This window comes from Hypanus sabinus, chromosome 20 (genome assembly GCF_030144855.1).
Source record: "Hypanus sabinus isolate sHypSab1 chromosome 20, sHypSab1.hap1, whole genome shotgun sequence".
Taxonomy (NCBI): Eukaryota; Metazoa; Chordata; class Chondrichthyes; order Myliobatiformes; family Dasyatidae; genus Hypanus; species Hypanus sabinus.
In genome coordinates this window covers 18,471,464-18,499,218 of record NC_082725.1, presented here as the reverse complement: position 1 = coordinate 18,499,218, position 27,755 = coordinate 18,471,464, and the positions used below count along the sequence as shown (strand labels likewise).

Genomic DNA, 27,755 nt, shown 5'->3' with positions numbered 1-27,755 from the left:
ATCACAAGGGAGTGCTTCTTCATTTTCTATGTGTGAGTTTTAACACGTCTTTCATTGGCAATGTATAAATGCTTTTAAGTGGGTGAGATAAAGGAAGAATTATTGGCCCTACTAATAGCTATTCATTGTTCATACAATGCATACATGCAACTACAGTAACAGGCCAGGGTGGTGCAATGTAAACCAATAAAGAATTTTCTGTGTTAAGTCATTAGTTTTGTTTGAGATATTTGCAAAAAAAAAGTCAGTCTGTCAACAGACTTTGCACAGTGATTTTTCCCCAAATGCAATTTTTTGAAAACGATCAAAAATATTTAAAAAATTTTAAATCTCCAGCCAATAGCATCAGTTACAGAGAAATATCATGATGCCTCAACTTGAAGCCGTGCATTTGAAGATACTGGCTGTTTAATCATACAAACACTTCCTTTCACCAAATTCAAACTGCACCATTAAGTGCAAAATATCTTCAGTTCACTAAATTTCTCACACATTTTCTATCAAGCTTTTGAATAAATACCTCTTTGTTTCTTGATTTAGAAAATATGTTTTTGGTGTTTAAATTTAAATATTAGTACATATAGCTGATTGTACAATCTGCCACATTCCTTATTACATTAGATAATAAACAGAATACTGAGGTACAAGGTAAAATAGAGATATCATTTATTAATGGTTTCAGTTCAAGTGCAATTTACACTTCAGTAGCATAAATGCCTGATATAAATTAGAGCTAAAATTTTCACCACTAACAATAAAAATAACGCCAACAATATCATGAAGGATCCCACCCTTCTACTGTTTGCCCCACTTCCATCGAGAGAGACTGCAAGACCACGATTCAAAACCAGTTATTTCCCCCAAGCTAATCTGGCTAATCAACACCTCCATCCATTAACCCTCCCCACCATCCCCCACTACAGACGTCTCACCTAGCATCACTTAATGTACATCCAATCAGTCTATGTATATAACAGTTACTTGTACATTGTGTTACGGGATTGCTTTTATATTTTTTTGTGTGCTCTTAAACTTATTGTGTATTTTCATGCTGCGTGAGATCCAGAGTAACAATCATATCATTCTCCTTTGCACTTATGTACTATAGCATGGCAATAAACAATCTTGAAACTTGTCATCCAACACACAAAAAAGATTTACTCAAAGCCCTTAAAATCACTCCAACAAGATGTGACACATGAGCATAAATATCAAGTTTTAATTTGCCTATTTCCTGGTTCTAAATTAACTTATGGGTGCTGACACACATACGCAGAAAAATGATTTAAATCAATTCGCATTCTACTTTACTGGTATTATATATTGTGCTTCTTTTAAATAATCAGTGCCTAAAACTACTTCAGAAGAGAAAGCCAGTTTTTTCTTTCAAGTCTTATTTTGGGAAAATAACAAAAAAACAGCTTTCAGGGTGATCTACAGTCATTTTCTGGCCTCATTCCCACTTTGTTTCAAACATTTTTCCCCTCACTCATCCATGCATTCCAGGAAAAAAATTGGCAAGGAGTAATAAAACATCATTTGAAATTTCAAAATGACAAATATTTTAAAGCGACCAACTTCTTTTAAACATGAAATTAATCTGCAGAAACCTTATTTTTACTTCAACAGCAATACTCAAGATGAACACCCCAGTTTTGCAATGGGAGGAGAAAACATTAAATCACTCATAACAGTGAACTCCAGACCAGGACCCACAGAACAATGCGCTTGACTCTCATATGTTTAGATACAATTCAAAATTCTAAGAAAGCCTAATGATTTGGGCAAAGAACACACAGCAACCGCAATACAGAGTTCACTGGATTGAGGAAGAGTTAAAGCAGAACCACCAGTTTAACAAAGGAAGGACAGATTAAAATTGACTGTTTGTTAAGCTTGCAGTGTTGGCTTTGGGTTCTGTCCTATATTTTGTGATGGACTTGATCGATAGTACTTACATTATTTGTATGGAAAAACTATCAAGTAATTCCACTGGGCGTATCCAGATTGAGGATATTTTCTGTTTCAACTACATTTTATTGACATTAATTTTCAAAATTACTAATTCAAAAAATAAAATCTTAATGACCATCTAGAGGAGCTTATGAACATGAAATAAGATGAGCAACTCATTTCATCCCTTGTGCCAGTTCTGACATCCAATAAAATCATAGTAGATCGCTTACCTCATCTTTTCTATCAGACCTCATTGTCACCAATGGATCCCAAAATCCATCAATTCTCTCAAATATACTTAGCAACTTCCAAGCTAGAGTGTTCAAATGATTCACAAGATGAGAAAATTTCTTCTCAACTCAGTCTCTTCTAGACAGAATAGGCAATCAAAAGTTTCTTCCAAGAGCACAATATCAAAATCCAAATAGCACAGATTTAGGGCAAGGAAGAAAGTGGTTCAGAAAGTGGGATCTGAGAAGATTTTTTTCATGTAGGGGCAGTTGGAATCTGAAATGAACTGCCCGGGGGATGGTGGGAGTGGGTATTCTTATTACATATTAGTATCTACATAAATGTTGAATTGCCTAAGAGAACAAAAAGAGAACAAATGAGTATTGTATACGATACACATAAAAATATTGGAAACACAGATACTAACAAATTTTAACATCCTCAAAAGTAGTACTGAAATGACCTAGGAAATTGCTAGGAGAATGAGACTAAATCGTTCAAACAAGCTGTTTAGATAGCTATTAAATGATGAACTGAATAGTCTTTGCCAGCACTGTCCAATCCCCACATTCTATTTCAAATGAGAAGGAAAACTCAAGTCAAGTTCATTTATCATGTGCATATTGAAACATACAGTGAATGTACCGTTAATGTCAACCCCCAACACAAACTAAGGATGGAACACATACAAAATGGCTGGCCTGCTGAATTCTTCCAGCATTTTGTGTGTGTTGCTTGGATTTCCAGCACCTGCAGATTTTCTCCTGTTTGTCAGAATACTAAGGAGTTGCTGGAAGTAGCCCATGTGTCACTGCACATTCCAGTGTCACCACAGCATACATACAATGTTCAACAACATGAGCAACAACAACAAATTTTAAAAAAACAGCAAAACAAGTACTTTTTCTTCCTGCTACCTACAGGACAGGACATCTCCTGACCTCCAATGGACTTGCAGGCATTAGGTCTCTGGTTTCCCCCATAGGCTCACAGAGCCAGGGCTTCAGCCATTTGGCCTCAACTTCTGGAGTCTTTGACTCTCAGCTTTAATATTTAGTATCAACTACAGGTCTCATCAAATATGGGTGTCCAATCTTCAGGCCCTGAACTCCAGACCCACCACCTAGAGGCTCATTGGTCTTTATGCCTTCTGCCCACATGGGCCCACAATCTTACGGGGTGAGGGGGGTGGGGGAGGTCACTAACCCTCGTTCCTGCTGGTCTTTGTCCACATCACTTGTTGGACCAGCATCCATCAAAAGGGATCACTGGCCTTGAGCCCATGGAGCACTCCAACCTAGACTCTGGCCTGACCTTTAACTCACCCACTTCCCTGACCCTAAACCCTAATGTGACCCCTAACTCCCCACTCTGTTTCAAGACCATCCCTAGGAGCCACAACTTCGATGCAGGGAAGAAAGGGAGAAGAAATGACATACCTACGACAGGTAGCCTGAACAGTCATGGCTTGAGTACTCAGTCTGACTTACAAACTTCTTTTGCACATCACACTCAAACTAAAAACTTTTTGATCATGTACTGAGTGGTATGTTAATAAGCTGGTTTATCATGGTTAACAGCTTGCAAACAAAAATAAGAACCCAAGTAAATCCTTCACTCCATGAGTACAACCACCAAGTTTCAGAGCAGTGTAATTTTGTTGTTTTGCAGAGATTTAGCTATGGAACAGAATAAGGATTCCAGTTTTTTTTTATTGATTCATGCAGTAAAATTCTGCTAATCCAAGATTCCAAACTCTCATGGTGCTGCACTAGCTAATTTTCTGGACGTATCCTACCAATAGTGCATTAATGTCACAAGAGCAGATGAATAAACTTTTACTGATAACAAGTCTCTTCTGCAAGGTAATTTCTGGAAGAAAGTATCCAATAATAAACTCATTTTCTCAAAAGTTCTTCCAGAATATTTTCTTAACACTTAGGAATAAAATGTAAAAAAAAAAGTATCAATTATAACAAAAGAATGCCAGCCAACATTTAGTCACAGAACTATTTCAATCTCCCACCCAATAAACCTGCCTAACTTTGAGACTTCTGAGCTAAGACACCAAAATGAAATATGCTTGCTTCTCAAAAATTGATCAGCTTATGTTAATGTTCTGTCCTCCATTTTTCACCAAAATTTACATCAAAATTAACTTTAACAAAAAGGCTTTTGCACAGGCTGAATCTTTGGAAAGTTCAAAATGTTAGACATTTTGTTAGATTAGTAACAAAATGTTACATTGAGCAAATTAAGATTCCATTAAATTATTCCATTTGCTAAGATCATGAAGCCAATAATAAAAATCACTTTTTAGATCTGCTAGTAACTTGTATCTTGAGATGATCCTACATGAACTTCCTTAATAGTGCCTTAAACAAGACTGGCCAATGGCAGTCTAGCTTCACTTCTTCACATGCCATACATAGTTCAAATTTCAACCTCAGAATCTGAAAAGTATGGGCACTACAACTGTGGCAACTGGAAATCCAGACATAGATCTAACAGTATATTAATAGCTGTAAGAACCAGATTTCTCAACTTAAAATATTTAGCGATCCCATCAGTTTTCACTTGGCATTAAAGGAAGGTATAGCATTTACCACATTATGTTGATAATAATATTCTAACACCAGCTAACCAGGCAGAAAAATAATTATTTGAATACCATAATACATGGGACACAGTCAGGATCATCTTACGTTACTGAAACAGGTAGCTGAAGATATTATAAAGACATTAGTGATGATCTTTTAAAAATCACTAGATTCTGGAACGGCTCTGAGGAACTGGAAATTTGCAAATGCCAGTCTACTCTTCAAGAAGGGAAGAAGGCAAATGACAGGAAATTATGGGCCAGTTAGCAAATAGTTAGAGTTCATTATTAAAGAGAAGATTCCAGGGTACTTGAAGGCACATGACAAAATAGGTCAAAGTCAGAATTCTTTCCTTAAAGAGAAATCCTGCCTGAAAAATCTGTTGGAATTCTTTGAGGAAATAGCAGGCAGGATAAACAAAGGAGTCAGTGGATGTTTAACTGGATTTTCAAAAAGCCTTTGGACAAGGTGCCACACAATACTGCTAAACAAGCTAAGACCCTATGTTATTACAAAAAAAGATAATAACATGATGAATGGGGGAGAAGGCAGTGAGTGGGGTTGAGAGGATAACAAATCAGCCATGACAGATAGAGTGGCAGAGCAGACTTGATGGGCTTAATGGGCTAATTCTGCTCCTATGACTTATGGACAGAATATTGCCTGACTGACAGAAGGCAAAGACTGCACTGACTAAAGGGGCTCTTCCATTTTCTTATTCACTTCTGGTTCTGTAAATTCTGCAAGGGACCTACACTAGCTTTTGCTGGTCTATTCAACATATCACTCAACTTTCCACTACCTGGTTTTATGTTTCTTGGAAGCCAACTCCCTATTTTTTCCTTTCTTTATTAATATCTTGGTTTTCCTTTGCAAAAATCAGAGATAATCACAGTCCTCAGCTTTAATGCATTGTTTGCAAATGTTTCTAGCAATTGCAGATTTGCAAGTGGAAGCTTTCAGAATAATCCAATCCTTTTCCAGTAATTAAAAGGTAAAACCAGAATATATAATCACCATTCTAACTTTGTATCTCACATTTCCACCATTTTTAAATTTAATATACAATTTAATATTTTCACTAATGTACATTTACAATTCAGAGGGGTAGCATGACATAAACAACCACATTCTTTCAATTCTGATGTAGGACATCCTGATGATAACCACAGTTAACCATGCTTATTTTCATAAAAATTATTTCATGAAATATTAAACTCAATTTCAGTGACACAGGTATAATGTTCCTTTATTAATCACAGTTAGGTCCAACAAAACATATCCTTATCGAAAACATTCAGCATTTTAAACACTAACACTTGGAAAGTAGTCAATAATTTTCCACTGGCACCACATAATAAAACCCCAGGAAACAATTAAAAATGCATTCCGTTCACCACGAATACTCCAGGTCACTTTCACCATGGAAACAAAAAAAGCTTGCCCCCACCCAATGATTTTACTAATGCCCAGTACAAAATGACAGTTGTCTCAATCAAAGTTAGAAACAACCAATGGTTAGCATATCTATGAACAAGTTTGTTACCAGAGAAAGAATTTCTTATTTGTAATCACTTATTTGTAAAAATTTGCCAGTGCTGTAGTGCATTTTATTTCAATGGCCATCTTCCAATTTTCTTGAACAATTTTGAAAAGGAAGGGGCATCATGCATTAAATGACTAGTGATAAAGAAAAAATCATTTTGAACGGAAATCCGGTCCCTCAAGGTTTCCAGTTTAGTCATCAGTATATTTCTGATTTAGTCATTTCTAATGATTTAAACAGCCACTGCTCAGAAGTGTCTTTTTTGATTCACTTCCATCACCAAAGTATATTACACAGACTTGGATAGACCAGAATTAACTTCAAAAATATTATGGCATACTCAAAAATCATTGTAAAATGCTAATTGTCTTTGTTAACAAAATTAATAAATCCTGTATTAATTGTTCCAGATAATTAGCAGATAAACTCTTTGGAGACCATTTGGCTAATTTGCCCTGCTACTCCTTTCCAATTCCACAGTCCATCAGGACAAATGCTTAAGGTTTATTTTATCCTAGACATGAACTGAGATTTTCATCAGCTTTGTTTTGTTCCCAATTCCCCTCATGCCTTTTCTGTGATTATCTTCTACTCCCCATCCCCCAGCCAAGAGACTCATTCTGTTCCATATTGATTATCAACCTCATCTCAAATAAAACTAAGCCTCAACTACTTTCCTTGGAAAGTGTCTCTGAATCCCACTCCCCTCCAATATTGTTAAAATGACCGTTGCTTCCAATTTTGTCCTAATCTTTTCTATAACACTGATTAAATGACCAATTAGACTAATCCTGCTGAAACTGGAATGGGCTATTCAAACTTGATGCCAAAAGTACACAGAGAAACCTGATAATTACATACCAAAAAATTCACTTGCTTTATCTTCTTAGTCCTATTCATATTCAAGATCATTTTTGTCCCAATTCCTCCTTCATGCCTTCACTAATCTTATTATTTCAATCCACACTGGAAAATCTTCATTGCCATTATTTAACTTTCAGGAGACCTGTGATATTAAAGGTATGTATTGCCTGGGGTACAAGGGTGTGCATAAGAAAGACAATAGGCTCACTGCCAAAATCCTGCACTACAGTTGTCAGGAGATACAAAGCAGAACTTATTTCCTTATATTAAAGTTACATTCATGGAGAAAGACAGCACCAGCCAGATTTTGTGGGGAAATAACTACCACTTCTCTGTGCAAGTACCAAGTACTACCGAGCACACAACTTCCAAGCAAACTCTGATACTCCAAAGTTATTGGTGTTCTCATACAGCCATACAGCTAAGAAACAGGAGACAAAACTCTACAAATGCTGGAATCTTGGACAACAAATAGCTGGAGGAACTCAGCAGGCTGAGCAGCATATGCAAGAGAAAAGGAACTGTTGACATTTTCAGTTCAATTAGTGTAAAAGAAACAGGCTTTTTGAACAAGTATGTGCACACCAACAATCAAGTACCTATCTATACTTGTCCCATTTACTAGCACCTGCTCTGTAGTTTTCTACACCTTACTGGTTATGTGTTTCTCTAATGCTTTTTAAATGCTGTGAAGAACTTGCCTCCATCACCTTCTCAGGCAGCCCGTTCCAGATTTCAAGAACTCTCTGGATGAAAAGAATTCTTCACTCAGACACCCTCCAAACCCTTGATTTCTTACCTTAAACCTAGGCCCTCTGTTCTAAGATACCTATAGCACAAAAAAAGGCTATCTATCTCATAACTGTTTCTCTCAAGTTCCTTCTCAGCCTCCCCTGCTCCAAAAACAAACATAGCCAATCATCCCTCCTCAACTGAAGCATTCCATCCCAGAAATTACCTGATTTGCTCTTGCCAGTGAAACACAAACACAACACTCCATTTGCTCTTCAATGACAGAGGCCTTCAGAGATTATCAGGTCATGTTCACACTTATAATCATTTAAGACTATCCAACTACCAAAGATAATTTTTCAAAAGTTACAGGGGCTCCAAACCTTACAGCAATAGAGGGCCTCTACATTGACTATTGAAACTAGGAAACATGCTTAGAGTCACATATCTGCAATAAGCAAGTTTGTTTTTAAGATAATACATCAGCTTTGGTGAGCTATTGCTGTTAGTAAGCTCAAGGTTATTCCTTCAAGTGGAAGATCAGTCATCATTTTTATCATTGACTGGAAATTAAAAGGCTTTTATTTTGCACTAGTTGTACTGAATTCTTCAAAACACAGCTCTTGCTAGAAGGCAATTGTCAAACTTGTTGGACCGGTTGTTAGTATGAGCAAACACAGGAATTTAAAAATATTTCGTCCCAGGTTAGGGGAGTCCAGAATTAGAGGGTATAGGTTGAAGGTGAGAAGAGGAAGATTTGAAAGGGATTTAGGGGGCAACTTCCTGGTAGGTATATGGGAAAAGATGCCAGAGACAATGGGAGAGGCAGGAACAATTTTAAAATTTAAAATACATTTATATAGGTAAATGGATAAGAAAGCTTTAGGGGAATACAGACAATTTGGTCAGCATGGGCAAGTCAGACAGTTACCATGCTGTATAACTGTTTGACTAACTTGCATCCTATAGTAACTTTTACCTATTCAGGATCTTCACAGATGCTCTACAATACCAAATTAATTTGGAAGTGTAATATTTGCTATTCTATAGTTAATGCTAACAAATAATTTGCACAATGCAAATTGCCACAAGCAGCAATCACATACGAGATGGGTACCATTGATTCACTCATCTTACATCTGGGCAAACTGCAGCCATCTAAAGTAAATAAACAAACTCTCCAAATTTAGGTATTTCTTTCTTTCCTTCCATCTTTATTAAAATTATCCATTTCTGCTCTTCATCATTTTGGGCCAATTATAATTGTAGCAAAACACAAAAAATGCCGAAGGATTTCAGCCTGAAACATAAACTGTACTCTTTTCCTAGATGCTGCCTGGCCTGCCGAGTTCCTCCAGCATTTTGTGTGTGTTGCATATATTTCCAGCATCTGCAGATTTTCTCTTGTATGCAATAATAATAGTCTGGTTACTGGGCATGTCTTCCAGCCTTGCAACAAAACATTATACAAACAAAGAAGCTTTTGCTGCATCCAAGTTCTCCTCTAACTGCCACTTTAACTCATCTGGTCTCACTCACCCTTCCAGAAATATTCTCTTTCTTTTATCAATCCCTACCATAACTTCTCTGCTAATGAAAAGCAACTTCATTCCTCACTTTTCCAGTTCCGATGAAGGGCATCAAATCAAAACGTTTTTGTAGTGATTTCTGTTATTATTATTATTATTATTATTATAGAGAAATATTTAATTTAAACTTTCAATGACGTACTCAATTTGGCTTGGTGCTCTGCACCTACATGAGATTAAAAGCCTTCCTGACCAAAATGAAGTGAAGCAGAACTTGAGCTTATGCACAACTAAGCAGCAATGCAATTTCCACATTAATGAACTTTATAAAACATTTAACACAAATGTACAATCAAGAATAAACCATTGTGTTGTGTAGTACTTGGACACTACACCCACTTCCCAAACAAGCCTTTTCCATCATTCAATAAGGTGACAGCTGATATGCATCCTGTAATCTCTGTCTCGGAGACTGAAGCCAGAACTTCTTTCAAGAGGGTGAATCCTCACAAGGCATCAGGCTCTGATGGTGTACCAGGCAGTACATGCATTGAAACCTATACCATGAACTTGCCTGCACCTAGGACACATCCTTCTAAATCTTTTCTACCCACTTACCTGTCCATGTTTCTTTTAAATGTTAAACATACCTGCCTCTAAGCATTTTGTTTGGCAGCCTTTTCCTGATACCAACCACTCTCTGCAATGGAAAAACTTAAATCATTTCCCTCTCACCTTAAGCCTGTGGCATCTGGTTTTAGACTCCCCTACCATTGGGTAAAACATTTAACAATCCAGTGTTTCTGTGCCTCTCATGATCTTACCCCTCGGCTTTTTACGGTCTAGAGAAGAATACCCACCTATACAGTAAACTCTCCAGTCCCAGCAATGTCCTTGTGAATCTTTTCTAGCTTAATCACATCCTTTCTTTCCCAGGCAATCAGAAATGCATTTAATAGTCCAGGTGCAGCTTCACCCACATTTTGTAGAGCTGGAACAAGTGTTCTGATTCTGGTACTCAATGCCCATTGGATGAAGGCAAACATATAACATGCCTTCTTTGCCAGCTCGAATGCATCAATACTTTCAAGAATTATGTACTTGCATCGCTAGGTCTCACCTGTTCTACAACAATCCCCAAGGCCCTGTCATTCACTGTTCAAGTCCTGCCAAAATGCATCAATTTGCACTTTTGTTCTTGTCTGAAATAAATTCCATCTGTCATTCCTTGGCCCACTACCAGAGTTCACTAGATCCTGTTGTAGCTTCAGACAGCTTTCGTCATTGTCTACCAGATCATAAATTTGGTGTCATCCACAAACCTACCAATTAAACGACCTACGTTCTGATCTAAATCCTTATTATACATGACAGGTGACGGGGAACCAATGATCGCTGCAACACACCACTGGTCAAGAGCCTCCAATCAAAAAAAAACCTTTAATACTACCCTCTGCTTCCTACCACCAAGTCAATTTTGTAACCAAATGGCTAGTCACTGAGAATCTTACATGATCTAACTTTCCCAACCAGTCTATTCAGTAGTACATTGCTATAATCTGTAAACAATGTTTGCCACTTTGCTTCATCAATCCTATTGGTAACTGCTTCGAAAAACTCGATCAAATTCAAGACAAGATTTTCCATGCACAAAACTATGCTCAATATCCCTAAACAGTCCTTGTCCTTCCAAATGCAGATAGATCCCATCTATCAAAATCCCCAACACCTGTAGTTCCATGGAAGGTCTTTGCATCATTCTTAAAAAACAATATTAGTGATCTTACAGCCTTCAGGTCTAAATATTTCATCATATTATCTTTTTAGATTTACTCAAATGAATTTCATTCAAGCCTCCTTTTAAGTATCACAAGAAACTTTCATTTTATTGATAATAGGTGTGGAAAATTCAGGAATTGAAGGCAGAAGGAAAATGTCTTTCTCTCAGTTTCACCTTTCTAATACTTCCTCATTTTTCTGCAAAAATAGGCAGGAGAATCCTTTTGCAGTTAGTCACTTCCTTACCAAATTTAATTCTTCCGAAAATCTGTCTCTGAACAATTTCCTGTTGAAACTGTTCTGAAAAAATGGAATTCACTAAATCATTCTTTGTCAATGAAACATAAAAACCTACCGATGACAAACAATATATTTCAATATGTGGACTCTAAAATATTGTATAAATATCTATGAATGTTAATAAAAGGAACTTTTCTTTAAATATCTGAATCCTACATCTTGTGTGTCTTGCTTGCCATTTGCTTTTGCTGTACATCCTATCATTTGGTCCATCCGAAACTTCTGCCTTTGTTCTTTTGTCTGCCCTCCTTTCCAGGCTCTGATTGAATGCAAAAATGTTGAAAAGACTCTCCCCACATTTGTTGCTCCACATGCTAAATGTTATTCAATATGTTTTATTAAGTACATATTTTGCTATGCACAAATCTGCTCAATGGAGACAGTGAACCGCAGTACAGCAAGAATAACGAAGAAATGCAAATAAGCTGAAGCCTGAACTATTTTTCTTTCCACAGATGCTACATGAAGTACTGATTATTTCCAGCATTAAAATGTTCTTGACTAGGCACTCAATGACAGAAGAGCTGGCGTTTGAAGCTGGACACATGAAAGATTAGCAAAGAATTTTGTACACAATCATTCAAGTGTTTTTAAGCAAGGTTAATATTATATTACATTACTCAGAACATTCAAGCCCTTTTCTACATCCTTTAGGCCAACACTCAATTTCGTGAACTTTTACCAACTGACAATGACAAAGATGTTTTATAGTTATATAGAATGTGCTGTAATGTTCTATGTCACTGTACAAACATAAAAACTTGTCATTGTAATTTGTTAAAATTATGCACTAACATAAACTAATGTCAATAAAGTCAAAGATAACATCACAATGGAAAATAATTACATTTATTATCATTAACGTATTGCTTTGCTATTGATAAATTAGAATTTACTTTTTACTTGGATTGGTTGACCCTTTACAAGAGTGTTTTTATTCAACACAGAGCCAAACATACATGAGGAGTCATAGGGAGGAGGCAAGCTAAAGTTAACCATTGTTAAGCGGTTTGAAAAGAAAAATGTGGAAAGGTAGAGGTTTGAAGAGTAATTTCTTAGCTTAATCGGCATATAGAAGGTGTATATATGAGATGAGCAATTCAGAAGGCAGAGGCGCAGGAAAGCAGAATTATTTAGGGCGCTGTACACCTGACAGGAGGTCACAAGAGAGAGTGAGCAAGACCTCAGAGAAATTTAGAAAAACAAGAGAGCTGAAGTTAGCAAGGTTACTAAGTGTGACAAATGAAAGAAATTTTGTGTAAAAATGGTTATGGGCAGAAAGTTTAAGTAGCTTAAGTTGGAAAACCAATCATGAGAACATATAGATTGGTGGTCGTGAAGTAAAAATGTCATGGTTGAAGGCTTAAACAGTAGACAAGCTGAGGCAAGGATGATACTAAGCAAGCCTACAGAGCGTAAGTAGGCAATTTTCATGGAACGGTTTGAGCCTTAAACTTATCATGTAGAATGATAGAATCTTACAGAAAAGATCATATAGAATGCCCAATATTTTTTGCAAATGGATGTCCTTCAGCAGAAGATTTTTATATGCCCCATGATTCCTACCAATACAGAAAACTTTGATTTACTGAACAACAGAAAATACAAGTCTTCTCTCTTCAGGGCTGATAACTATAAAGTTAATAATTATTCACCATCTATTTGAATTTGTGCCATCTTAAAGACTGATTGGAAAGGTTTATCAAAGTGATGTTTGAGGGAATGAGAAAACAATAGGAAGCGACAAGGCATGAAAAAAGAAAGTAGTAATCATGAGCTGAAAGTAAAACAGTCCAGTTTATATTTCAGATGTCCAACAACTAGCTGCTACATGTGGCCACCAACGGTGATCTCAAAATCTGTCAGCTGTATATAAATATGCTTAGTTAAAAGAAAACCACATTGTTTTGGATCCAGAATCACAGAAGCCAAAGTGGGTAAGCATAGCAGCTTTCCTTACCTGACTTGAGTAAACCAGTTCTTTTTAAAGAAACAATCTGGCAGTTTTGTAGTTACCATTTCTGATAAAAGCTTTATTTTCCATTTCCAGATATTTATTTAATAATTTGAATTTAAGTTCTGTATATATTTCACTATTAATGGTTCAGACCTCTGGTTACTGAATCAGAAACTTAACCACTAAGCTACTGTACTAAAATATGCTGTCAGAGTTTGGTTGATAGTAAAAACAAATAAAACCCTGGCATACAAAACTTAAATGTACTTGTAAGTAGAGGGCAGGGAATGAGACTAGCTGGATTGCTCGTTCACAAAGCTGGAACTCTATAAGCTAAATGGACTCATTCCATGCTGTAACCTGTAGGTTAGTACATAATTCCTGTGTATATTGGATCAGAAATTTGACCTAAGATTAACATGAAACATTTCTCTTGAAAAGCATCAAGTCTTGAAGGAACAACTAAAAGTAGACCAAAAAAGTTTGATTATACTATTTTTTGCAAAGTAATATTACAATTTACAGATATTCAAGGCTCTACGATTTTCAAACAAAGAACACCTATGGCACTTAAGACCCTCAAAGTCCAGAACAGGGGATGTATATTTCAAGTTAACCAATGGGACAGCAGCACCTGTTCCCAATCAACTCCTTACATAATCTTATGCAGCTAAATTGAATATAGTTTTTGGCTCTGTTGGATCTGGTGGTACTGATCCAGAGGGTCTTCAGAAGTCAAGAACAAGAAAAATAGTAGGGAATTTATAATTCTACATCCTAATCCAATAGTTCATAGCTTTCAGAGAAAACTCCTGATTTTGTGCAATTAAATTCAGAAATGGTAATAATTTAGTGGGCAATTATTGCAACAGCACAGTATATATTTAGAATTAGTGGGTATATCTTCAAATAAAAATTGCCAAAAGAAAGCACATCTTTAAATCACCAATTGCAAACTTTCATTTATGATGTGTCATATAAAAATTGCCTTAAGTTATCCAAAATATGAATGTATGCTTAATACAGTATATCAGAAACCTTAAAACACAGATAATGGCAGGGAAATCATCTTTTTGCAAAATTATTTCAAACAACAAGAATAAGGGCAGTTCATCTTTTTTTCAGGCAACAGTAATTGGAAATTGCACAAGTTGAGGAGGACAGGAAAAGCATGGCTACTAGAATTTTAGTCTAGCTCATCCCACATTCATTGACAGGTCTATAATCTATAATTAATGACTGAACAACTTGAAAATTTTTCAGCTGGACAGACAGAGGCAACTTGGGCTTTTAATAAGCAGATCATGCCTGACATAACCAGGAGAAATCATCCCTCCCCTACCAAAGAAATTACTACAACGGTACAAGGGAATGTTTATGGAGATTATTTACATATATACTTCCAACAGACATTTGATGAGATCCCTCATAAGTGACCATTAGAAGAAGCTGAAGTCAATTTAGTAACTTTGCTAGGATACTAACTGAGCAAAAAAAGATGGGGAATAGAAATAAATTGCAGATATCCTAATTGGTAGAATACGGCTATTGGCTTCCTACAGGGATCTGCGTAACTAAGAAGTATTTAGCAATGGCACCTTCCTTCAGTCTGCAATGGCAGGCCTGTGGCGACCCATTTCCTGGCGCATCCCAACCGACTCACAATTAGATAGCCTACGGGGGTTTGCGAGCACAGAGCTTTGGAGCCTCTGCGCCATGGGGGGCCGGTTGAGGGAGGCTTAAAAGTGAAGCTGAAGTTTTCGAATAAAGTTTTTTCCTTCGACTGCAGTTACCGACTCCGTGTCGTAATTTTAACGCTGCGTGTAGCACACTGCTACAGGCCAATTACTGTTTCAGTTAACTCTTCAATACAAAAATTAGAAATTCTGCTTCTTTCTTTGCAGAAGCTGCTGCAATGCCAAGCACCAGCATTCTGATCTCTTTTCAAAAATTTAGCTACCAGTCAAATCAGATCATGCCACTGCACACATTGATCTTAATCTGTTACAAAAGGCTTTGACCATTAAAGCTACTATTATTTATTTTCCTGAAGAGATTAGTTAACATGCAAGTTTTATATAAACATACAACTTCTGTGCAAGAGGAAGCACTTGGCCATTCAAGTTCGTCACACTTGTTGGTATAATGACTGCGGATTGCAACCTCAACTCCACAGTAACTTCTCATCCTTTACTTAACACAAATCTATCCACATCCGACTTAAAATAATTTAAGACAGTGATTCAGTTGTCCCTTGTGTTAAGAGTTTCAAATATTCATAAGCCTCAGAAGAAACTTCATCTGTCTTAAATGTCAGTGCCTTATTTTGATTGTTGATTCCCCTAGTTCTAGATTCTCCCACAAGATAAAACTTGCTTTCCACACCCACTCTTAAGATCGTGTGCATTTCAATCTCTTTAACTCTAGTGGATACAAAAAAGTGTTGACTCCAAGTGATCTAATATCTTACTGAAAAACTTCTAATGCATGTCAGAGTGAGAACAGAAAACAGCATCAATATAAATCTACATTCTCTCACCTTTGCACAAGATGGGAAAAAGATGCAGAGGGGTGTAAACTCAGTCAGTTCCATCATGTGCACGAGCCTCCCCAGCATCCAGGGCATCTTCAAAAAGGAATGCCTCAAAAAAATCAGCATCCATCATCAAGGATCCCATCACCCAGGACATGCCCTCTTCTCAATGTTACCATCCAGAAGATGGTACAGGAGCCAGAGGATACATACTCAATGTTTTTGGAACAGCATCTTCCCCTCCAGCATTAGATTTCTGAATGGACAATGAATCCATGAACACTACTTAATTATTTTTTCTTTTTTTTTGCTGTTTTTGGAGGAGTTATTTAATTTTATATATATTTCTTATTATAATGTATACTTTTTTTATTATGTGTTGCAAAGTACTGTTGCTGGAAAACAACAAATTTCAGGACATATGCCAGTGATACTAAACCTGCCTCTGATTCCTTTGTTTTTTGACCTCCTAGAGGGCAAATATAAGGAAACACACCTCATATTTAAGCAAGGCCCATTACAACTTTCCAGACTCATTGCTAAGGTCAGCAATTTCAGACAATGAGCATCTGCGTATCAAATCTTCAACATATTTCTTTTGTCTGTGTAATATCGGATAATTATCCCACATTTTCCAGTTATACCTGTACCAAACTGACGTCTACATTCTTATTTATCACATTACTACCAGCTTTCACTTTATATTCTCATCCTCTGTTACTGTCCAAGGATATAAATTCAGCACAGAGTACATTCAAACGCAAGTACTAAAACTGAGTGGAGCATTTGTGGGGCAAGTTTTAATCATAATTATTGATTGGACTTAGGAAACAGTTGCTTTAAATCATTTTTTAAGTTAATATCAGTGGGATATATTCAGAACAAAACTGCAACATAATCAAACGCTTGCAGGTAAAACAGTTAAATGTAACGAAATGCACTTTGGTAGGGAAAAATAAACAACACCTGCACTTTAGAAAATACGAAACTGAATTGATAAAAAAAAGGAAAGAGATCCATGAACCTGGCTAAAAATAAATGAATTAAAAGAAGCATCGTAGCTCAGTAAGGCAACGGAAACTGCTAATGCAGCTCTGGCATTTATTCACAAGTAGACAAGATTCCAAGAGTAGCCAAGTTATGTTAAACTTAAATAAACTCTAATGAGACTGCACTTACTGTTCTGTGAACAGTCGTAGTCTGTACTCTATGTAAAAAAAAGGACACTAGAAAAAGTGTGAAGTATTTGCAAGGATTGTTTCATAACAGATTGGTACTCCTGGAAAAGATCGAACGTACAGAACTTTTTCCACTCTAAAGAATAGAAGTTATCTAAAATACATATTTGGTTTTATGAATCTGTTGGAAAGGGCAACTGTGGAGAGAATATCCCAGATATTGCAATGAAAGGAGCGACAGGGCTATTGCCCTGTTGAAAAACTTCTCCAAAATAGCACACTCACCCAGATTTTCAGCACTAAATTACATTGAAGGGCAAGCTACTGCAATTTCTACTTTTTACATACCAATAATATAAACTTTAAAAAGATTGATAAATTGTCCATTTTAGCTAGTGCAGATGATGAAAAGCATGAAAACTTACCACCAAATAACTTTGTTGACTCTAAGTTAACATCAACAGATTTTATTAATTATTTTTAATCTATTTCATTATTTAATATTCTTTCTTATTAGTTCCCTCTCTGAATTCCATCATTAATTCTCTTTAGTTTGCTTCCTTACATGATCTGGTACTGAACTAATAAATTCAATTTACTCTTCCTTGTTCAAACTCGGCCTGTATCAGTCTGGGGCAGCAGGCTGAGGGTAGCAGACACCAAAAGAATCAACAAATTAATTCGTAAGGCCAGTGATGTTGTGGGGGTGGAACTGGACTCTCTGATGGTGGTGTCGGAAAAGATGATGCTGTCCAAGTTGCATGCCATCTTGGACAATGACTCCCATCCACTCCAAAATGTACTGGTTAGGCACAGGAGTACATTCAGCCAGAGACTCATTCCACCAAGATGAAACACTGAGCGTCATAGGAAGTCATTCCTGCCTGTGGCCATCAAACTTTACAACTCCTTCCTCAGAGGGTCAGACACCCTGATCCAATAGGCTTGTCCTGGACTTATTTCCACTTGTCATAATCTACTTATTATTATTTAATTATTTATGGTTTTATATTGCTATATTTCTACACTATTCTTGGTTGGTGCAACTGTAACGAAACCCAATTTCCCTCGGGATCAATAAAGTATGTCTGGCTAGATTTGTTAATCTGATTGCCTTATGGTGATGCACAGAATCTTCCTCTGATCCTGTGTAGAAGACACCATGGCATGACCCAAATGACTGTGGTCTGTAGTAGGTTGATTACACTAGGCAGCTCTGTTTAGCTAATGATCTAACGATAAACCTGTAGCAGACAATTTTACAGAAACCAATGAAGTCTGTACGTTTTTAAAGATAAAAAGTTCACTCATTACTGTTAAAGCTGGGTACACTTGTTATGCTGCAAGATCTTTCCTTATCCCTTAGCAGTAAATTAGCTAAAAATTACTACTTCTGCAACATGTCTCTGCAATCTGTGAAGAAATACATGAAACTGAAATAAACACATTTTTGAACCTCACTTTAACAGTAGCTGCACTGTTCAACTACTTAATGGTGTTATTTTGATAGAGAGTTAGAAAACTTGTTTTACAACATTGAGAAAACTAAGGAACTTTGGCCATAATGAAACTGGTATCATGGATCTGCCATCTACCAGGGAGCGGGAATTTGGTCATTGCTTTAAAATAATTTGAATTTAGACAGTAGAAGAAAAATAAAACATTAATTTTAAATTTTAAGTTATAAGAGTGAAGTAAACCTTAGAATAGTGCAGACTCGACTCAAGAATCAGCACAAAGGCATCAACAATTTTCAATCCACTTAGATGATAGAATCAATTGAATTGCACCTAAATTGGTTGATAATACAAAAATGGGCAGGAAAACAAAACAACTGAAGAGAGATAAAGATGTTGTGTTAGCTGGGAGAACAGTCGCAGTTAAAGTACAGGTTCTTACAAACACCAAACTTGTGTACAGCCCATACATAGTAACAAGCATTTTAGAGACCAGAAGTGCGGACTTGCTGGCTGCAAACATCTTCTGCTGGATGGAGACCCAGCTTTAGCCACTTTTATGACTTGAGAGTTGTTTTGGTTATAAATGGCACCCGGCTATAACCTGGGGAAGACTGATAATATTGCAAAATACAAGAATATCCACTTTAGTGGTAGGAATAATAAAAGAACAGTTTCTTTAAAGTGATTCGGTACACTTAATGGAGTTCAGTGATATCTGGGTGTCCTGGAATTAAAACTCAAGGTTAACATTCAGATACACCAAGAAATTAGAGTTATGATTATGGGATGTGAGCTCTTCTGCAAGAAGCACAAGATAATAAGCTCTTGTTACAATTATACTGTATCCACAACTTCTGTGCAGTCTTGTCCTCCTTACTGAAGGAAGGATATTCTTTCCGTACAACCAGTGCAGTCAGGGTCCACTATATTGATCTTTGGAGCAAATGCTTTGTCCCAAGAGGAAAGAATTAACACTCAGGAACATGGAAGCACAACATGAGATCTCATTGAAATATAAAATATTCCTGAGAGAGCTTGACAAGGTAGATGCTGCAAATTCCTCTGACAGACAAGCAAAATAGGGGGAAAATCTTACGAGTCAATGAACAAGATGTAAAACTGAGAAGAGGAGCAATTTTTTCCAGCAATCCCATAGTTTTGTAAATTTTTAAAATTTTCTGCACTGAAGAGCTGTGGATGCACATAAAAAGCTAAAATGCTCACATTATTAGACTCTCATTACTGAAACTTTTGCCCGGCACATATACTGCTTAAGCTACAGTCAGCTTTCAGCATATTTTTTGCTTTCATTTTGGATTTCCAACATCTGCATTTTTTGTTCTCAAAGGCTGAACAGCCTACTGCTGCTTGTTTTTATGCTTTCTATGATCTGCACTCCAAATTCAGTAAAGATAAATTTCAATATAGTTTGTAATTCTTCACATGAAATTTTCAGAAGTTATAAAACCTACTCATTTCCTTTACAGATCTTTTAGTTCTCAAATCAAGATTCAAAATATCCAAGTTTAAGATTGGCTTCAACTTTTAACACCCCACACGTGAAGTTACACAACATTGTGTATTTCAATAGAAAACAAAAACATCCGACTTCTATTCAATTCACACTAAATAGAAAACTTGTAAACACCTATGATTTCTTTTCACAACTAATCATAATACCAATCTCTGAAAGCAGATCAGTTTCATTTCAACAAACATTCTGAAAAAAAGTAGCTCTTCCAACTTTCAGATGACAAAAAGGACATCCTCATTGCCTTCTGGAAAATATGACAACTTTAAGCACTCTCTTGAATGCAATGAAAATAGAATCCTTGGCCTAAAAGCAGAAATGAATATTGGTTTTCTTAAATATTGATATTATATAGGGCATCTATATGTTGAAATTAACTACTGTATTATGGTGTTCTCCCTATCATGCAAACCTAATGGCTAAACAAGAAGCTTTATGCAGACATCTTTAAGATGCTATTACTAATCAGATATCTATCTCCTGTTGCTTTAAGATATCGTTCTTCAAAACAAAATACAAATTGGAAAGGAATAGACAAACCATCACCAGTTACATTCAAATGTCCTGGTGCACACTCTGGATGTTAAAATCCAGAGTGAAGTCTACAACGTTTCAGAAATACACTGTTCCCATCTCCTCACAAAAGAAGCATTCTTCCTTGTTATGTTCTTAGCTCTATTTCTAAAACATGCAAATTTCATAGTCCATGTAATAAATCAAACTGCACTGCCTTTCCCACCTCCGCTATGGACAGTCCCAAGCCTGGCTTCGAAAGGAAGAGAGCCGGGTATGGAGATAGCAGCACTAACCCATAAAAACCCAAATGCTACAGAAATGCCAACAGAAGCTTCAAAGACCTATCCTCTGAGAGAGAAAGGATCTTGGAAGATAAGCTACACTTAATGACAACTTGAAAGACTGGTTCAGGACAGAGGACTCTGGCGAGCTGCTGTCAGCTCATGTTTCAAAAGGGGTGAGTTGCTGAAGTAAATTCAGTATTGCTAATTCCCATATTTCCAACATTTCAAATCAAACATTCAAAGCCAGTGCCCTCTTCACCCTCTATCATAAAGAGGCGATAAACAAAACAATGGGAATTTACTTATTTCATCTATTGGAATACATTCATCTTCAACTCAACGTTCTCATTTTTCTATTCCCTGCTCATGCCCTACTCCATTCTCCAGTTCAACATTCCCTTTAAATCTTTCCCCAGTGCACCACCTCCTTGTTCATTCCACCATTCTACTTTCTATTCCCCTTTCACCTTCCTTTCAGATCTTTCAGTTTGCAGCCACTTCAATTCTAATACACCAATATTTATCCCACATCAATCAGGACTATATCTGTAATCTCTCTCAATGCTCCAATTGATTGGAATGGTCTCCTTTAACGAACGAGCAACGAAGGCCATCTTTGTACAAAGTTGTCAGGTTTCTGTTCAAGCCGATGGCATAACGGATATAGGAGGAAATAGATAAAGCCAACCTTCCTCCTTAACATTCATAAGTGCATATACGCATCAGGTGAAGGCAATAAAAGCACTGATTTGCTGCTTACTGATTTTATCTAGATTTTCCTAGGACTTAACGTAATATTAACCAGTGAAAAATAAACTTGAAGTTATCCCAGCTCCCGCACTCTTGCACATATCTTTCGTTTAACACATGACAGCCCCCTCCTGTATTCCCCACCCTCCCCCGTGTTCCTCGTTCTCTTCAAACGTCTTCCTCTACCCACTTCCATTATTTCTTCCCATCTGCCCACTCCCTCCTTTCAGCTCGCCCATTCTTTCCTGTCACTTATCCCTGCATTCCTTACACACTCCACCGTCTCAGGTCCCCATGAGCATCCTTTCGTCTCCCTTTCTGTCAGCCTCTCAAGCCCCTTTTGCCTCCTTGTCTCTCCGCCTTTCCCTCCCCTCCCCCTCCATTCACTCTGCCTCCCCTCGCCTCTTCTCTCTTTTGCATCCCGCCCGGTTCTCTCTCGGGCGCCGCGGTTCGCTGGGCATCCGCCCGCGGTCACAGGGCTGGGGCGCCTTTCTCGGTCACTCACCCGATCGGAAAAACGCAGCGATATCGGCGTCTCCGGCCGCGTCCTCCGCCCCCTCTGCGCAGCTCATGGCGATGGCGGCGGCCTCCTCTTCCTCTTCCTCCTCGGACTGCCCGGTTTACAATCCTCCCGTGGAGCGCGATCCCGATTCCCGAAGCCCAGCCCGACCGGCAGCCGCCGCACACGAGCGGAGAAAGAGGAAGAGAAGGAGGGGAGGGGAGCGAGCAGCGATCGCCGCCACCTCTACCAGCTCTCCTCCATCTTGGAACCGTGAGTCACCGTCCGCCAAACATCGGGAAACATCGGGAACTTCCGGCACTCCGGCAGCGCTCGCCAAGGTCAGCGCACCGCCAGCAGGAGGGAGCCGGGCAGCGGCCGCGAAGCCACAGCCCGCAGGAGTACCACACCCCGTCAGAAGATGCACGAATGAGCTCAAAGCCCAAATGCAGACAGATTTACCTTCTCGGAGTATCTGGAAAGGCGCAGAAAGGTATGTGACATGCAGACGCTGAAACAGAAACAGGTCGCAGTCACAGATTCTGATCGAGTCAGTTGTAAACAAAAACCGAAAAGTTCACGAATTGAAATGATCATAGGAGCCAGTCGCATAGACATGGCAAACAGAAAAAGACAAATCATACGGATCGTTGTGCGGGAAATACATATAATTTCCGAAATTTAAACTGATGCATTCGGAGTACCTGAAACCACGGACATACGAATGAATTATTAAGCAAAGGAGTATATCGATGGGAGAGAATAGAATGAATACATGCGACTAACTGGATATGCCTGTATTCACAAAAGCCAAAGTTATATTTAAAAAACCAATAGGAACGAAATGGGTGTAATTTGAGTTTTAGTGCTGGGCAGATTGGTTTCAGAGGAGACGCTAGTATCGGTTTGCATATCCTACCAGTAGGTTTGGGGAATTAGAATGGGGCTCCCGTACGATGGAAGTTTTCTTTTGGAGATAGCATTGATGCTTTGAATTGCCCGCTGAATGTCGTTTCCAGTGGCTTTTATGAGGTCAGGAAAAGCTGTGGTTCATGATGTTCTCTCCATCTCTCTTGAAATCGTTACGTTGTAAGGATCATATGGCTGAAATGAACTGGTGCTTGGGACAATAAGGCATCGGAGCAGAATTGGGCCACTCGGCCCATCGAGTTTGCTTCGCCATTCCATCGTGGCTAATTTATTATCGCTCTCAACCCCATTCTGTTGCCTTCTCCCTGTAACCTTTAATGCCCTGACTAACCAAGAACCTATCAACCTCTGCTTTAAAATTACACAATGACAGCCTCCTCCGCCATCTGCGGTAATGAATCCCACAGATTCGCCACCCTCTGGCTAAAGAAATTCCTTCTTATCTCTGTTCTAAATAGACATTTCTCTGTTCTGAGGCTGTGTGGTTCTAGAGTCTACCACTATCTGAGACATCCTCTCTACATCCACTCTGTGTAGGCATTTCAATATTCGATAGGTTTCAATGAGATTCCACCCTCGTTCTTCAAAACTCCGGCGAACAAGGCTTATCAACCGCTCCTCATACGTTAATCTTTTCATTCAAGGAATAACTCTTGTGAACTTCCTACGGACCCTCTCCAATGTTAGCACATCTTTTTAGATAAGCAGCCCAAAACTGCTCACAAAACTATGGTCCGGACCGATGCCTTGTACAGTCACACAACGGGGACATCGGATCGATTAATTTGATGATATTACAAAAGGACAGACCTTGCAGCACTGTAAATATAATGACATCCATTCACTGTTTTTGTATCTTGGAAGTTTTTTTTATATAAATAAAGTTATCATTCCTCCATAGATGCTGCCAGGCTTGCTGAGTTCTTCCAGCATTTTGTTTGTGTTACTTTTGCAATTAAAGTGTTCACTCTGCCTCCAAGTGGATGGAATCCATACTGATGTGTGAGGTGCCTCTATGACCATGGGAGGAGACTGTTTCGGAAAATCATGAGGATGACTTCTCCTGTGGCAAACAGCTGTACAATTGCTACAATTGAAAATGTCTCCTTTCTTGAAGTGGACATAATTGCATCTTCCCTGAGATACCAAACAAAGGGGGAAAAGTTTTAAACTTGTGACTGAAGTTACTCTTCACAAACTTTTAGAACATAAACAGGATTATTTTAATGATGGAGGGAAAATTTGAAGTGCTTTATGTCTTTCAAACATTGTATGAAATAGTCACCTCAATGATCTAGCAGATCTACAGTAAATTTGTTTTTATTTAAAAAATAAGTTATATCCATAATAAAAAAAAACTCAAAGGAAGAAACCATGCCAAAAACTATATATGTTCAGTAGTGGATTTTTTTTATATATGAAAGGGGGAGGGAGCAGACATGCCACATTGGGCTCCATGTAGTCAAAACTTCTCATTACCTCGCCGGTACCAGCCTATCCACCACCAAGGACGTATATACAGAAAGTTGCCAGAAAAGGGCCAGTGACATCATGAAGGATCATGCACACCCTACTCATGGACTGTTTGTTCCACTCCCATCAGGGGGAAGGTTACATAGTATCCATGCCAGGACCACCAGACTCAAAGACTTATCCCAAGCAGTATGGTTGATCAACACCTCCACCCACTAACTCCACCACTACTTAATTATTTCCCATCAGTCACCTTAAGTACAGTCTAGAGTCACTTTATGGACATACAATCATTCTAAGTAAGTTATCTTGTGTATTCATATTTATTGTGTGTATTTTTATTATTATTTTGTTCTTTATCTTTTAGGGGGTATGTTCTGTGTTGCATCAGATCCAGAGTAACAACTATATCCTTTCACTTGTGTACAGAAAGTGACGTTAAAAAATCTTAAATCTTGAATTTGCCCTTTTCAACGTTAGGTGAGCTTCTCCACCCAGCTCTGTCTTCCCCCCTCCCATGTGTGGCAGCAGAAGGAGCCCAGACTGGGGTCCTTTCCCCACAGAGCATTAGAGTTGGCTGCACCAAACCCCAGTGAATCCCTCAGCATGTACTTTTGCAGCCTGGACTGTGCCAGTCTGTGCCATTCCTTTACAGATGTTTTCACTCTGCTGGAAGACCAACAAGTTTCAGGCAGACCAAAGTGCATCCTCCACTGAGTTGGTGACCTTCCAAAAGCAGCTGGTGTTTGCCTCGGTGTGTTTCCCTGGGAGATAGATCAGAGAGTCTAGTGATAAGCACCGCTGGGGATGAACCACCTGGACACAGACCCTTGCATCCATCTCCACACCTCTTAGCCGACAGGCAGATTGCAAAGAGGTGGGTGACCTTTTCTCCACTGCAGCCATCTCGAGGGTGCATACCTTGGGGGTAATGTGTCATCTGTAGAAGAAAGCTCTGACTTGGAGGGCACCTCTCACCACTATCTCATGCACCATCAATCTCCAGGCTATGCCATTCGTTGACTTGGGCTAGTATAAATTTTGTGACTGTATGTGCTGTCATAACTATACAGTATGTGCTGTATCTGACTGTATGGCCTGTCTTTTGCACCTTGGCCCCAGAGGAGCACAGTTTCATTTAGCTGTATGTATGCGCATGGTTGAATGACAATTAAACTTGAATATGAACTTGAAGTCTTGGTGAGATCTGGTAAGGAGGTGTTCTGCCAGTTGTTTTGGACAGTCTTCTCATTACCTCACCATATCCATAGTGTCCCTGTCCCTCTGTGTCTGCAAGATGTTCCGAGCTGACCACTGCCTGATGGACTTGTGGTCAAGGTGTTCACTTAGAAAAATGCTTCCACCAAAGGTAGGTATAGCTGCAACATCCACAGACTGGGACGTGGTTTGATAATGTAGCCAGACCTATCTTCGGCAATACCAGCAACAGGTAGCCAGCAGCACAATGTGATGCTTGTTCGAACCCACACACTGCCTGGTGGTCAGCAGGATCAGGGCAAGATCTGGTACACGTTCGCCCACGTTCTCTGGGGGTGTGTGCATCATCACCCACTGGACTCACTTCATCTTGGACCCCAGATCAACTGGAAATCATTCTTGGCGATTACTGAGGCAGAGAAGTGAGAAACAGGCCACACCTGCACCAAGTACAGTAGCCCTGAGAGCACATCGCATCTGATGACCACATTCTGCTCGGTTTGTGACACAGAAAGTAGTTTCCCCAGATCCAGTTTTTGCTTCATCTTCCCAGTCTGCTCCTGCCAATTCTTGTTTCGTGCCTTAGCCCCTTCAAGCATGTTCAGGTTGGAGGGGAAGGGAACATTGGATCGGTCGTGCCAGTTACTGAAGAGTATGGCCTGTCTCTTCCTGTGGCTGGCTTTGGCCTCTGATGTCAATTCACACTGGGTTGCAGATGCTGATCAGTCTGTGAATTGACCATGGATCTGAGCAGAACATGGCAACATTGACTGTTACAGAGAGATTTTAACTTGCATGCCTTCACTGCCAAGCAATATCACACCTCTTATGCTCTTGTCCTTCTTGATAGATTCAGTAATAAGTTCTGTGCAGCACACAAGCAAGTAGGGGAGAGTGGACAACCCTACCTGACTCCTGACCCGATGGGGAAACTACTTGTCCCCCACCCATTGATTTCTCTGCACTACAGATATTAGCGTAGAGTAGTTAGATCCAATTTTTGATTCCCTTCCCAAAATCCATTTTCAAGAGCACGTACATCATGTGGGTTGCCCTTTTCAAGATCTTTTCCTAGTCCATGCTAACCAGGCAGACATCTACCCCTCTGTACTGCTCATAGACAATCATAATCCTGAGCTGCACGAGGATTTCAAAGATTTTCCTTCTAGATACAGCACGGGTTTGATCTCTGTCCCAAAGCAGACTTTATTTGGTTGGCAATAGCATTAGACAGGATCTTATAGTCCATGTTTAACAGTGAAATGGGTCTCCAATTCTTGGTGTTCGCCCTCTCTCTGCTTGTTGAGGAGGGCATTGATGCCCTTTAGATCTGTCAATGGTTAAATAATACACACAGCCACCATGATCGCACTGTTCCACATTCCTGGAGTCTTCCTCATCATTCCTCCTGCACATTTCTTAAAAGTGAATAACCTGGAAGTGATGGGAGAAAACATTATATTGAATGTAGATTTGTTAACAATTTTGGTAAAATTAAACTTACAATAATCATATTAACTCTCCCTCATGAACTTTCCCTTAGTTGTGACTTTCTTTCCCTTCCATATGATGTTTCCTTACCGTAGAGAAGCTGGCTGAAGCTTCTCCCTCTGGGTGGCTGGAACTGCAGATAGCCATGATGAATATTTTACAACTCTGATTCCAGATAGGCTGGCTGCTCGTTGTAACATCACTGATCAGCAATGCTGACTGGGGGATGCACAAGAGACCAGCACCAGGTAAATTAATGATGGAAGGATATCAATGCAGTGAAAGAGTATAACATCTTTTAGCTTCATGCCATCACTGGACAGGAATTGACATTCAGTTTCCTGGCTGCAGCCATCTCATCATCGAGATCTCCCACAACCCCAGTGATCTCTGATGGC

General features: G+C 38.7%; 2 protein-coding genes across 6 annotated transcripts in view; one reads left to right on the top strand and one right to left on the bottom strand.

Annotated features, from left to right (window-relative positions):
* The window catches only part of LOC132378335 (triple functional domain protein-like), a 346,417-nt gene extending 323,889 nt beyond the window's left edge, over positions 1–22,528 (bottom strand). For 2 of the 5 annotated variants that reach the window (XM_059945150.1, XM_059945151.1), the window contains exon 1: positions 22,252–22,517. In XM_059945150.1, coding sequence (XP_059801133.1) covers positions 22,252–22,318 — 67 coding nt within the window. In that variant the 5' untranslated portion in view covers positions 22,319–22,517. Of the gene's footprint in view, positions 1–22,251 lie in introns of all 5 variants that reach the window. The other 3 variants (XM_059945152.1, XM_059945153.1, XM_059945155.1) reach the window with 2 other exon arrangements.
* An 88-nt stretch (positions 22,529–22,616) lies between these two features.
* LOC132378336 (leukocyte elastase inhibitor-like) overlaps positions 22,617–27,755 on the top strand; it is a 59,873-nt gene continuing 54,734 nt past the window's right edge. Inside the window, exon 1 of the mRNA XM_059945156.1 lies at positions 22,617–22,738. Coding sequence (XP_059801139.1) covers positions 22,675–22,738 — 64 coding nt within the window. The 5' untranslated portion in view covers positions 22,617–22,674. The remainder of the gene's footprint in view (positions 22,739–27,755) is intronic.